Source organism: Musa acuminata, chromosome BXJ2-8 (genome assembly GCF_036884655.1).
Source record: "Musa acuminata AAA Group cultivar baxijiao chromosome BXJ2-8, Cavendish_Baxijiao_AAA, whole genome shotgun sequence".
Classification (NCBI taxonomy): domain Eukaryota; kingdom Viridiplantae; phylum Streptophyta; class Magnoliopsida; order Zingiberales; family Musaceae; genus Musa; species Musa acuminata.
In genome coordinates this window covers 11,835,701-11,847,500 of record NC_088345.1, presented here as the reverse complement: position 1 = coordinate 11,847,500, position 11,800 = coordinate 11,835,701, and the positions used below count along the sequence as shown (strand labels likewise).

General features: G+C 41.8%; 2 protein-coding genes across 2 annotated transcripts in view; one reads left to right on the top strand and one right to left on the bottom strand.

Annotated features, from left to right (window-relative positions):
• LOC135619205 (brefeldin A-inhibited guanine nucleotide-exchange protein 2-like) overlaps positions 1-9,616 on the top strand; it is an 11,062-nt gene extending 1,446 nt beyond the window's left edge. Inside the window, exons 1-11 of the mRNA XM_065120999.1 lie at positions 1-74; positions 1,969-2,286; positions 2,445-2,787; positions 2,872-3,294; positions 3,382-3,668; positions 3,802-4,075; positions 5,368-5,858; positions 5,939-6,260; positions 6,391-6,772; positions 6,883-7,571; positions 8,856-9,616. The exon at positions 1-74 is cut by the window's left edge and continues 1,446 nt beyond it. Of these exons, the coding sequence (XP_064977071.1) occupies positions 1-74; positions 1,969-2,286; positions 2,445-2,787; positions 2,872-3,294; positions 3,382-3,668; positions 3,802-4,075; positions 5,368-5,858; positions 5,939-6,260; positions 6,391-6,772; positions 6,883-7,571; positions 8,856-9,467 (4,215 nt within the window). The 3' untranslated portion in view covers positions 9,468-9,616. The remainder of the gene's footprint in view (positions 75-1,968; positions 2,287-2,444; positions 2,788-2,871; positions 3,295-3,381; positions 3,669-3,801; positions 4,076-5,367; positions 5,859-5,938; positions 6,261-6,390; positions 6,773-6,882; positions 7,572-8,855) is intronic.
• A 138-nt stretch (positions 9,617-9,754) lies between these two features.
• On the bottom strand, positions 9,755-11,570 carry LOC135619206 (protein DETOXIFICATION 56-like). Its single transcript, XM_065121001.1, has one exon. The coding sequence runs from the start codon at positions 11,555-11,557 to the stop codon at positions 9,926-9,928; it is 1,632 nt and encodes a 543-aa protein (XP_064977073.1). The 5' UTR covers positions 11,558-11,570; the 3' UTR covers positions 9,755-9,925.
• Between the last annotated feature and the right edge of the window lie 230 nt (positions 11,571-11,800).

The following is an 11,800-nucleotide window of genomic DNA, read 5'->3' as shown; positions in this document are numbered from 1 at the left end:
GGAAAGATTGTGGCCTTGGAGTTGCTCAAGATCTTGCTAGAAAATGCTGGAGCCGTGTTCCGGACTAGTGAGAGGTACTTGCTTGCTCATTGTTGCATCATTTCATATCCCAATTTATACCGCAAATTTTGTTTCCAGTTTTGATTCATCAATTCCCCATGTTTTCGTTAGCTGCACAGAGATTAATTGGTATCACACTGGTGGGCGACACACATTTTTGTTTGAAAACTTGAATTGTCATTTTCGGATGGAGTGCTAAACAACTTTTTGAGATGATCAAATTTTTCTGGATATGTCAGGTCAATCTAGGTTAAGACTTAAGCTACTTTGAGTCATCAAGAGCTCTATGTTTGAGTCTATTAAGCTAGCTTAATATTTCATATTTTTAAGCCATGTCCGATGGATTTCATCATGTTATGGTTGGTGGATTTTAAAAAATTATCAAATATGCTCCTTTTGAATTCATCATTTAAGAGTTTACTGATGGCGACTCCACGATTGATATTCATTTTTTGTTTTGCTCCTAACCTTATAGAACTACTATTTAGGTGAGGTAGAGTTTCAGTTGCTTTTAGTCAAATTGAGTGATTGAGAAAACAAAGCATGGTGAGAAACTGATTGAGAAGTTTAAGTATTGATGCCACCTGCCTTTTTTTGTTTTATGATATTTCTTTACCTTATTTTCCTTCTTTCCTTTGTTATCTATAATACTTTCTTTCGTATACTGCCTTCTTATTTAACTTAGAAAAGAATTGCTATCTTTGAGCACAGATCTAACTGTAAATGTCTTATTTTCAGGAAAAACTAAACCAAAAGAACTTTACTATCTCATGATAACCCAAAACAATCATTACCAATGTTATTAGAGCCTTCTTATCATTTGAAGCATAAATAACAATGTTGGTGGTGCCAACCCGTGCAGTTCAGCATGCACCATGTGTTGGCATGGTATTATGACCTATTACCCCTGACAACTTGCTCATACCACCTTTAGCAGGTTGCTTTTGTTTGTTTCTTCTTTGACTTTCAACTGTAGCTTAGATGAGCATTAATGGAGAAAAACTGATTGTCACATCACTGCCTGGGGAAGGGATCTCTGTAGCAGTAATGAAATGGTGTAGCCAGGCTTCCTCTTGGTCTAGGTTTAATTTCTAGGAGGTATAGGTGTATTTTCATATCACTAAGATGCTTTGGAAAGGCATCCACTCAAATTATTTTGTTGTCTTTTATAAATCTACGTCTGATTATGGTTACTTGCAAAAGAGTAGGAATCAGCTGGGAAGCAAAAGGGGACCAAGAAGGTTGAAGTGTTTCTCAGATAGAATAGAAACATAGAGTTTTGCATGCTCCAGGTCTTCATATGTTACTCCCTTTCTCCTGTTTGTTTATTTTATCCCTGATGTACTTGGTTAATAAGTAATAGGTTTTACCCCAAATCATGCCATTAACCTTGGATCCTCATGATGCAGAATCATAAATTGAAATAGCCCAATGCAAAAGTGGACCAAGATCCAGTTACAAATCTTAGGCTGCAATTTTACTTCATCACCTGCCCTAGAAGAAGTTTTCCAAAGCCTTTTTTTAAGTTCTCTTACTCGTGTGGCATTCCAAGTGATTTCAGTTTTGTGTTTAAAAAGTATGTTGGTTCTTAAAGCAGCCTCCAATCTGAATAACCTGCTTCCTGTCTGAAAAGACTAAGGAATTTATATGGCTGAAGGTTAATCTCAACTTTCAGATTCAAATACAACATCAACAATTTATATTTTTGAGGTCATGTTTCTGTTGATATTGTTACATGCTTGTAGATAACCTAATTAGCATCAATAATTCACTTATTTGTAATTGAATATCAATATTGCTGCTGACTCTTTTCTTGTCTGTCAAACTCAAACTCACATAACTTGTTTGAATATCATATCATACTGGACCTACATGCCTGGATCTGATGAACTCCTTTCAATCAAGCAGGTTTCTAGGCGCTATTAAGCAGTATCTATGTCTATCTCTATTGAAGAACAGTGCTTCAGCCCATTTGATTGTTTTTCAGCTGTCCTGTTCTATTTTTATGAGCTTAGTATCAAGATTTAGACCAGGATTAAAGGCAGAGATTGGAGTGTTTTTCCCAATGATTGTACTTAGAGTTTTGGAAAATGTTGCTCAACCAAATTTCCAGCAGAAGATGATTGTGCTTTGTTTCTTCGAGAAGCTGTGTGTAGATTCTCAAATCCTGGTGGACATATTCATTAATTATGATTGCGACGTCCACTCTTCAAATATTTTTGAAAGGTACGTTTGCTTCTTTTTGACACGTTTGGGAAATCAGCTAACATTTGCAATGCTGGATACCCTTCATTTATGGAATACCATAGTAATCACCATTCTAGGTTTAAACTTTCAAATGCTGTTAAACATTTGTATCATATCAAGCTTCTTTGTTTCATTAGGATGGTAAATGGTCTGTTAAAAACTGCTCAAGGACCTCCCCCAGGGGCTCCTACAACACTGATACCACCACAAGATACTACGATGAAATTCGAAGCTATGAAGTGTTTAGTGGCAATTTTGAGGTCAATGGGAGATTGGATGAACAAACAGTTGAGAATTCCTGATCCTCAGTCTCAAAAAACAGAAACAATTGATGGCAGTGGTGACAGTAATGAACTTACTTTGGCAAATGGCAATGGTGATGAGACGGCTGAAGTAAGTGATTCTAATTCTGATACCCCAAATGGAACATCAGAAGTTGCATCTATTGAGCAGCGTAGGGCATACAAGCTAGAACTTCAGGTAATTTTCCGACATGAGTTTAGTTTCATGAAAACTACGTTGTTTAGTTGTTCTTTTATGATCTAATGTAAGTATAAATTACAGGAAGGGATTTCGCTTTTTAATCAGAAACCTAAGAAAGGGATTGAATTTCTTATAAATGCAAAGAAGGTGGGTGATGTGCCTGCTGACATAGCTGCTTTTCTTAGAAGTGCATCAGGCTTGAACAAGACTCTGATCGGTGATTATTTAGGAGAGAGAGAAGATTTATCCCTGAAAGTCATGCATGCATATGTGGATTCATTTGATTTTCAAGGAATGGAGTTTGATGAAGCAATTAGGTGCTTCCTAAAAGGTTTTAGATTGCCTGGTGAAGCACAAAAGATTGATCGCATCATGGAAAAATTTGCTGAACGCTATTGTAAGTGCAATCCTAAAGCTTTTACAAGTGCAGATACAGCTTATGTTCTTGCTTACTCTGTAATATTGCTCAATACGGATGCTCATAATCCAATGGTGAAAAACAAGGTTTGTTCTTGATTTGCAAAGGCTCATTATTTGCTTAAATTGTTGGTAAGTTATGTGGTCATAATATTAATATTGTTGTTGATGCAGATGTCACCGGATGACTTCATAAGAAACAACCGAGGTATAGATGATGGAAAGGATCTGCCTGAAGAATTCTTGAGATCCCTATTTGACAGAATTTCCAAGAATGAAATCAAGATGAAAGAGGATAATTTGGCCCTTCAACAGATACAATCTTCAAATTCGAACAGAATTCTAGGCTTAGATAGCATTTTGAACATTGTGATACGCAAGCGAGATTCACCAACAGAGACTAGCGATGATATGATCAGGCATATGCAAGAGCAGTTTAAAGAAAAAGCTCACAAATCTGAGTAAGTGCCAAAATAAAAACCAATCACAACTTTTATTGTCTACACCTATATTTTGCCACTCTAAGACCACATTTAACATTGTAGTATTATATAGGACATGTGCAGTTGAAGTTGCTTACACTTTGTCTTTTAGGTCAATATATTACTCTGCAACAGATGTGGTAATTTTGAGGTTTATGATTGAGGTGTGCTGGGCTCCGATGTTAGCTGCCTTTAGTGTTCCTGTTGACCAGAGTGATGATGAAACTGTGATATCATTATGCCTTGAAGGATTTCGTAGTGCAGTTCATGTTACAGCAGTGATGTCTATGAAGACACAAAGAGATGCATTTGTTACGTCACTTGCAAAGTTTACGTCCCTTCATTCAGCAGCCGATATCAAGCAGAAAAATATAGATGCTATTAAGGTTTGCGTTGACCTCATTTGTGTATAAATATTTCACATTTTTGATACTTTTCTCTTATCTTTATGTACTTTCAGTTTAAAGATAATGCCTTGATGCATTTCTGAGGTTGTTGCCCTTGATGTCTAATGATGTTTATTTATCATGGTTTGCATCTAAGTGTTAACCATATATTCTTATGGTTTTGTTTAGGTTAGCTTCAGGAAATGCGAAAATCTTTGAAAAAGTTTTACAAAACTATCAGAAAAATCTTGTAGTTTCGATATTACATATCTTTAGGTTGCAGTCATCAAGTTGAAAGCAGAGTTCATAAGTACTTCCTTTCTGTTGTAGGCATTTCCAGTGTTCTAATTGTATACAGCACGTGTTGCTGCTCAGTTATTATGATAAGTTTTTTAGAACAAGGGCACACATTTTTTAAGAGTCCACAAATTTCAATCTGAGACGGTGATGATTATAAAGAATAAGGGCCTTCCTATTTCTTTGCCTGTCATTTGTTTTCCTTGTCGACAACTTAAACTTTTCTCATCATCAGTCAGCTTCATGACTGGGTCATAATCAAGATGTTGATATTTATTTAGTAGCATTTCACTGATTATATCTATGTTTTGTTGAATCCCACATCTTCTTTAATTTTCCTACAGATTCTTTACACACAACAACGACAATAGCAACATAAATGACAACAACAGCAGCAACAAACCATTAGAGCCGCAACTTATGAGAACAACCATATAAATGATGCGTTCTGCTGTTGTCTATTGGTTCCAAAATCTTTGTTGTTGGTTGATGGAGAAGATCATATAACTACATCTAGGGTCATCTGTGAGATCTGCGAAATTGTGGGTTATCATATTAACTGTAGCAGGAACCTCTTATACATCTAGGCACTTCCCACATGGTACTTGCTTATTTGAAATTGTAATTGAAACTCTCAAAGCTACAAATAATTGTTAGTTCTCTAGTAGCGATTATCTGTTAAATAATATGTCACCTTACTGGAGCCTGTCTGTTGCTAGTACCACCATGCTAACATGAGTATTTTGTTGCACCGCTATTTGATGCAGTATTCACAGCAAACTGGAAGAAAGAAAATCTAGAGACTAGTTCCTGGACATTCAGGCCATTACTTTTGGTGATTTTATGTGAAAGTAGGAATACATGTCTTTGTTTTTTTCTCATGAATTCTGAAATTTATTGATGCAATTGACTGTGATTTCAATGGCTTTGTCGAGTAAATGCTTCGGTTAAGAAGATTCTTAAACAGAATTTTGTTTCTTGTAAAATTATTCCAGGCACTTTTACACATTGCCGATGAAGATGGTAACTACCTTCAAGAAGCTTGGGAACACATTTTGACATGTGTTTCTCGATTTGAACACTTGCATCTTCTGGGAGAGGGAGCTCCCCCAGATGCTACTTTTTTCACAATACAACAGACTGAAGTTGATAAATCTAAACAAGCCAAGTCATCAATTCTTCCTGTATTGAAGAAAAAAGGACCTTCATCTATAGTTGCCAGAAGAGGTACCTATGACAGTGCTGGGGTTGGTGGCCATGCATCCGGAGCTGTTACATCTGAGCAAATGAATAACTTAATTTCGAACTTGAATTTGTTGGAACAAGTTGGGATTGCCGAAGTGAATAGAGTATTTATACGAAGTGAAAAGCTAAATAGTGAGGCAATAATAGATTTTGTTAAAGCCCTCTGTAAGGTTTCAATGGAGGAACTGCGCTCTACATCTGATCCACGGGTTTTCAGTCTGACAAAAATAGTTGAGATCACGTAAGAACCATGCCTGAATTTGCTTTTGAAATTTTCTCCTATAAAATTAGCACACTATCTCAATGATTTTGTTTGTACAGGCATTACAATATGGATCGTATCAGGCTTGTGTGGTCAAGCATTTGGAATGTGTTGTCTGAATTTTTTGTTACCATTGGCTGCTCTGAGAACCTTTCAATTGCAATCTTTGCAATGGATTCCTTGCGCCAGCTATCTATGAAATTCTTGGAGCGAAAAGAACTGGCCAACTATAACTTCCAAAATGAATTCATGAAACCATTTGTCATTGTTATGAGGAAAAGCAGAGCTGTTGAAATCAGAGAGCTGATCATCAGATGTGTCTCTCAAATGGTGTTGGCTCGTGTTAGTAATGTCAAGTCTGGGTGGAAAAGCATGTTCATGGTACTTTCCTTCTTTCCATTGATTTCAAAATTGATGGGGAGTTAGCATGGCATTTTTTTTTCAGAATATTTAGTTGTTGTCTCACATGTTCAAGCCCATCAGTTAACTAAGTGAATGATGTATTTTGCAGGTTTTTGCTACAGCATCATATGATGATCACAAAAATATAGTACTTCTGGCCTTTGAGGTCATTGAGAAGATTTTAAGGGATTACTTTCCCTACATAACTGAGACTGAAACTACCACCTTCACAGATTGTGTTAATTGCCTAGTTGCATTTACTAATAGTAGGTTTAACAAAGACATTAGTCTCAATGCAATTGCTTTTCTTCGGTTCTGTGCGGCTAAGCTTGCCGAAGGAGACATTGGTGCCTCTGCAAGATTTAAGGACAAGGAGGCTTCTGGGAGTATTGGTCCGCCTTCACCTCACATTATAAAGGATGAAAAACAAGATCCTCCATCGATCATCAATAAGGATGATCACCTACACTTATGGTTCCCACTCTTAGCAGGTGAGATAGATTCCTTTTTGCTTATTCTAGGTTATCAAAAAAATCCTATGACACTTGTAAATGAACCTTTTACCAGGGTTGTCTTAAATATTTTCTTGTTGCTTTTGCAGGTTTATCAGAACTTACCTTTGACCTAAGACCTGACATCAGACAAAGTGCCTTGCAGGTGCTATTTGATACACTACGAAACTATGGTAATCATTTTTCATTGCCCTTGTGGGAGAAAGTGTTTGACTCAGTCCTGTTCCCTATATTTGACTCTGTAAGGCATGCCGTTGATCCCTCTGGGGAAACTTTGCAAGGACAGGGGTTAGAAAATGATACAGCAGAGCTAGATCAAGAAGCTTGGCTTTATGAGACATGCAAGCTGGCCCTTCAGCTAGTTGTGGATCTGTTTGTGAAATTTTATGACACAGTAAATCCACTTTTGGAAAAGGTCTTGACTTTGCTAACAAGTTTTATTAAGCGTCCCCATCAAAGTCTTGCTGGCATTGGCATTACAGCATTTGTTCGGTTAATGAGCAACGCAGGGTCTCTATTTGTTGAGACCAAGTGGGAAGTTGTGGTTCTGTCTTTGAAAGAAGCTGCTAAAGCTACTCTCCCTGATTTTTCATATATTTCATCTGGAGCTTATCTTGATAGCGCCACATCAGAAAATGGGAATTCTTCTCTGAGACAAGATAATGGTGAATCCAGAGGATCTGCAGATGATGATTTTGAAGGCCTTAGAGCAAGAAATCTGTATTTTGCAATTGGTGATGCCAAGTGTCGTGCTGCTGTTCAACTTCTCTTAATTCAGGTCAGTGTCTTTTATTCAATATTATTCTGATTGCCACTTGGTTTTTGGGCCTCTTTGGACATCATGAAAACATCCCATATAAATGCATAATGAAGCTTCGTTAGAGGGATAACATATTACCTATCCTACCTCAAGGTATATTGCAAGAGCTTGGTTTTCATCTGTGCACGTGTGCTTGTGTGTGCGAAAGGAATGATTATATGAGGGAAAAGACATAAGAAAAGAAAATATGAAGCAAAAGAAAGAGGAAAAAGGCTAACCAGCTCTAATGGAAAGTAAGAAAGGATTCATTTATAAAACTTCAGATGTTTCGAAACAAGGTTTGCAATACCGTACCGTATCGGTATTTCGATCTGGGCTCGGTACCGGTACGGTACGGTATACCGAGCGGTACACCCAGGTGTGCCGAGTAACAGGCGGTCCGCGTACTGACAACCTATCGGACTGGTACGGGCGGTACGGTACGGTACGGTAGACCCTGTTTCGAAATGCTCTATTTGTTTGCCTGCAAAAGTTCAACAATCTATATTCTTTTATTGGTTGCATCAATGGTCCTTTATAGATAATTCATATCATATGTAATATATAAAAGAATTTGACTACTAGATGGTTTAGTTCTTGTAGATATGCACAAGACAAATGTTATGTTGACCTTTTTCATGTATGCATATTTAGAGATTAAAAAAAAAACATGATCATATTAAAGCATGATGTTTTCTCTGCACAAGTTGTGGTGCAACCAGCTGTACGTAGATTGATCTTTTAAGTATCAACAACAATCCACAATGTCCCCAGTTCCCAACTATATGGGATTGGCTACATGAATATTTTCCTGCCGACGAACTTTGTGATGATCTTTTGAGTGTCCTCTGCTGCTTTTCATCAAGGACAAAAGTCATGTCATTAGCACCACCATGTGCTTGCATCAACCACCTTCTAACAATGAGCACATAATGGAGCGTTCCTATTTATCTTTCAATGGATCTTCTAATAGTTCAACCAGAGTTCTCTGTTTTCTTGTGAACTTCTAGCCTTTGGATTCAGATGTAAATAGAAGGTAGGGGTGACACTAATTTCGTCTGCATTTATACTGTCTGATCCTTGTTCTGAATATGTTAGTCCACGTTGATATTTGCTATTGTTCTAGTAATATTGCTAAGCGAGTGGCTGACACTTGCATTCCAGAGATACTAAGCATACTAGATTTTGTGCAAATTATTGTCAATAGATTGTCCGATATGCATATTGGGCAAGAAAATTCACCTTAGACTTTGATATTTGCAGGCTGTGATGGAAATACATAATATTTACAAAGCACAAATATCAGCAAAAAACACACTTATACTTTTTGAAGCATTGCACGTCGTGGCATGCCATGCACACAAGGTAAACAGTGACACTGACCTAAGATCTAAGCTACAGGAGCTTGGTTCCATGACCCAGATGCAGGATCCTCCATTGCTACGCCTTGAGAACGAGTCCTACCATTCATGCCTCGTTCTGCTTCAAAACATTGTCACAGACCGGCACCGTAATAGCAACTTAGAAGCGGAAGCAAGCCTGGTTGACCTCTGTAACGAGGTGCTGGAGGTGTATATTAGAACAGCGACGGGGCAGTCTGGTGAAGCTTCGACTGGTGCTCAACCAATAAGTCACTGGCTTATCCCAGTTGGTTCTGCGAAACGGCGAGAACTCGCAGCGCGGGCACCCGTTGTTGTGTCCACCCTGCAAGCTATATCCGGATTGGGTGATACCTCTTTGGAAAAGAACCTGGCTCGGTTCTTCCCCCTCCTTGCAGGTCTAATAAGCTGCGAGCATGGCTCAAGCGAGGTACAGTTGGCGCTAAGTGATATGCTTAGCACATGTGTAGGTCCAGTCTTGCTTCGGGTATGTTGACCATGCTTCGTGTGGTGCATGATTCGTTTCGATTTACTAGCTTTTCTTTTTTTTGGCTCCTTCATTGTTTACTTTGTTGGTAGTCGTCCATCTTTGGGAACTGATGCACAGTGTATGAAAAGGCAGGGTCAAAAGGTTTGATGTTGTAATCTAGCTTTCCAGGCATCATCGATCTATAGTCGTCACTGTGTCACCGTCTCTGATGTGAGTTCAGTCAAAGAGTTTTCTGTTTGGCTGGAGATAACTCGATAATTCTTCCCTCTTGAACTGCAGGCTACAATGGTATGTAGTGGAACTATAGAGTATAGAAAAGAGTAGGAAACATAACATGGATAGGGTATTTATTGACAGATTACAAAATGTTTTTGCTGGCTTTTTTGGTAGGAAGATGCAGCGATATCTAATATTGCTTCATCTCTTTGTGCTCCCGTCCCGTCGTGCTCTGCTTTCCTAAGGCGTTAAGCCTTCCCGGCCAAGCTCCGTGCGTTGCCGGCCTCCTCGTCCCAATCGATGCACGCCACGAACACCACCAACAACACGGCGCTGGCTAACGTGCCCACCAGGAAGCCCAGCAGCAGGCCGCCGAGGCCGAGCTTCGCCGTGAAGCCCATCACCACCGCCAGCGGCAGCGCCACCAGGTAAAACCCGCCGACGCTGGCATACATGCCTAGCCACGGCCTGGCGGTGCCCCGGACGATTCCGCCGCAGGCCGCCAGAGGGAAGTTGACCACCTCCACCAGCGCCATGAGCCGCATCATCTTCCTCACCCCGTCCTCGACCCCTGGCTCGTGGCTGAAGAGGCGCCCCCACTGCCCCCTCGCGCTCGCCATCGCCGCTCCCCCCGTGAAGCCCGCGAGGACGCTGAGGACCAGCGACACGTAAGCCGACTCGCGGGCGGCGCGGGGCCTGCCCGCCCCGAGCTCGTTGGACACCCGCGTGGACGCGCACGTCGCCAGCGAGAGCATCACCGAGTAGAGCAGGTAGTCGAAGTTGAGCACGACGGCGATGACCGACACCATGCGCCGGGCGTCGGGGAGCCGCCCGGTGAGCAGCACCAGGATCTCGTAGCACCACCACTCCAGGCACGTCGTCAGGCAGCAGGGGGCCGAGAGCTTGAGCAGAGTGGCCCACTCGGCCAGGCTTTGCTCCCACCACCGCCGCCCTCCCTCCTCCGCACACCCCCCTGCGTTGTCCTCTCGCCGCCTTGCTCTCTCGGTCACCACCACGTAAGACGCCAGCATGAGCACGACGGTGAGGTCCGTCAACCAGATGGCCGTCGACACGCCCTGCAGCCCCTTCGCCTTCGACAGCGCGACGTTGAGGGGAACATGGAAGGCCAGCGCAATGGCCGAGCTGAAGAGGGTGGGGAGGGTCACGCCCTGGGAGCTCAGATAGGCCTTGAGAGGACAGAGGAAGGACGTCACGGCCAGGTCAGGGAGGAGGTACGTGACGTACCTCCTCGCGAGGCCGGCGATGTCCCTCTGTTGCCCGAAGCGCAACAGGATCCTGTCGACGTTGAGCCACAGGAAGGAGATGGGGAGGGAGGCCAGCAGTAGCAGGATCGTGGCCATGAGGAGCGTCTTGCGCAGGAGCTTGTAGTTCTTGGCGCCGTAGGCCTGGCCGCAGATGGGCTCCATGGCGGCGCAGAGGCCGGTTAGAACAGAGAAGCCCGTGACGTTGGCGAAGGTGAAGCCAAGGGCTCCACCGGCCAGCTCGAGCTCCCCGAGCCGGCCGAGGAACGCGGTGGTGATGGCGGTCTTGGCGAACCACGTCAAGTTCATGGCGACCAGGGGAAGCGCGATCCCTCGCTGCGCCCGGAGCTCCGAGAGGACGGTCCGCTTGATGATGCCGGCAGCCCATCTCGGCGAAGACGAAGGTAGTACTACCGCTGCTGCCGGGGCTTCTACTTCTATTGCAAGGGGTGGTGGTTTCATGGCTGAAGGATGAGTTGGGAGTGTCGTTTGGTCGGGTTCCGGTTCTTTTGCTCCTCTTGTAGGAAGACGATACGTGGATACTTTTGTGCATGGGAATCGTGAACTCATGTGGGGAGAAACAGAAAGCGACTGCTGCTTGTAGCCATTCCCCAACATCGAAGTAGTAGTAGTAGAAACAGAAGTTTAGCTTCCATACTCTGTTCGGTATTTTGGTCATACATCACTTGTGGTTGAAATGTCCACAACTCTAATTCATATCACTTCATTCATCAATCCTATAGTGGTAGGAGGAGTCGTAACAATGCTGCTACCAAGGCGTACAGTTCCATCACTGTAATTTAACTAGATAACCAACGGAATATTCTGTCTCCAGCGAAAAGGACATGATATAACAGAGGA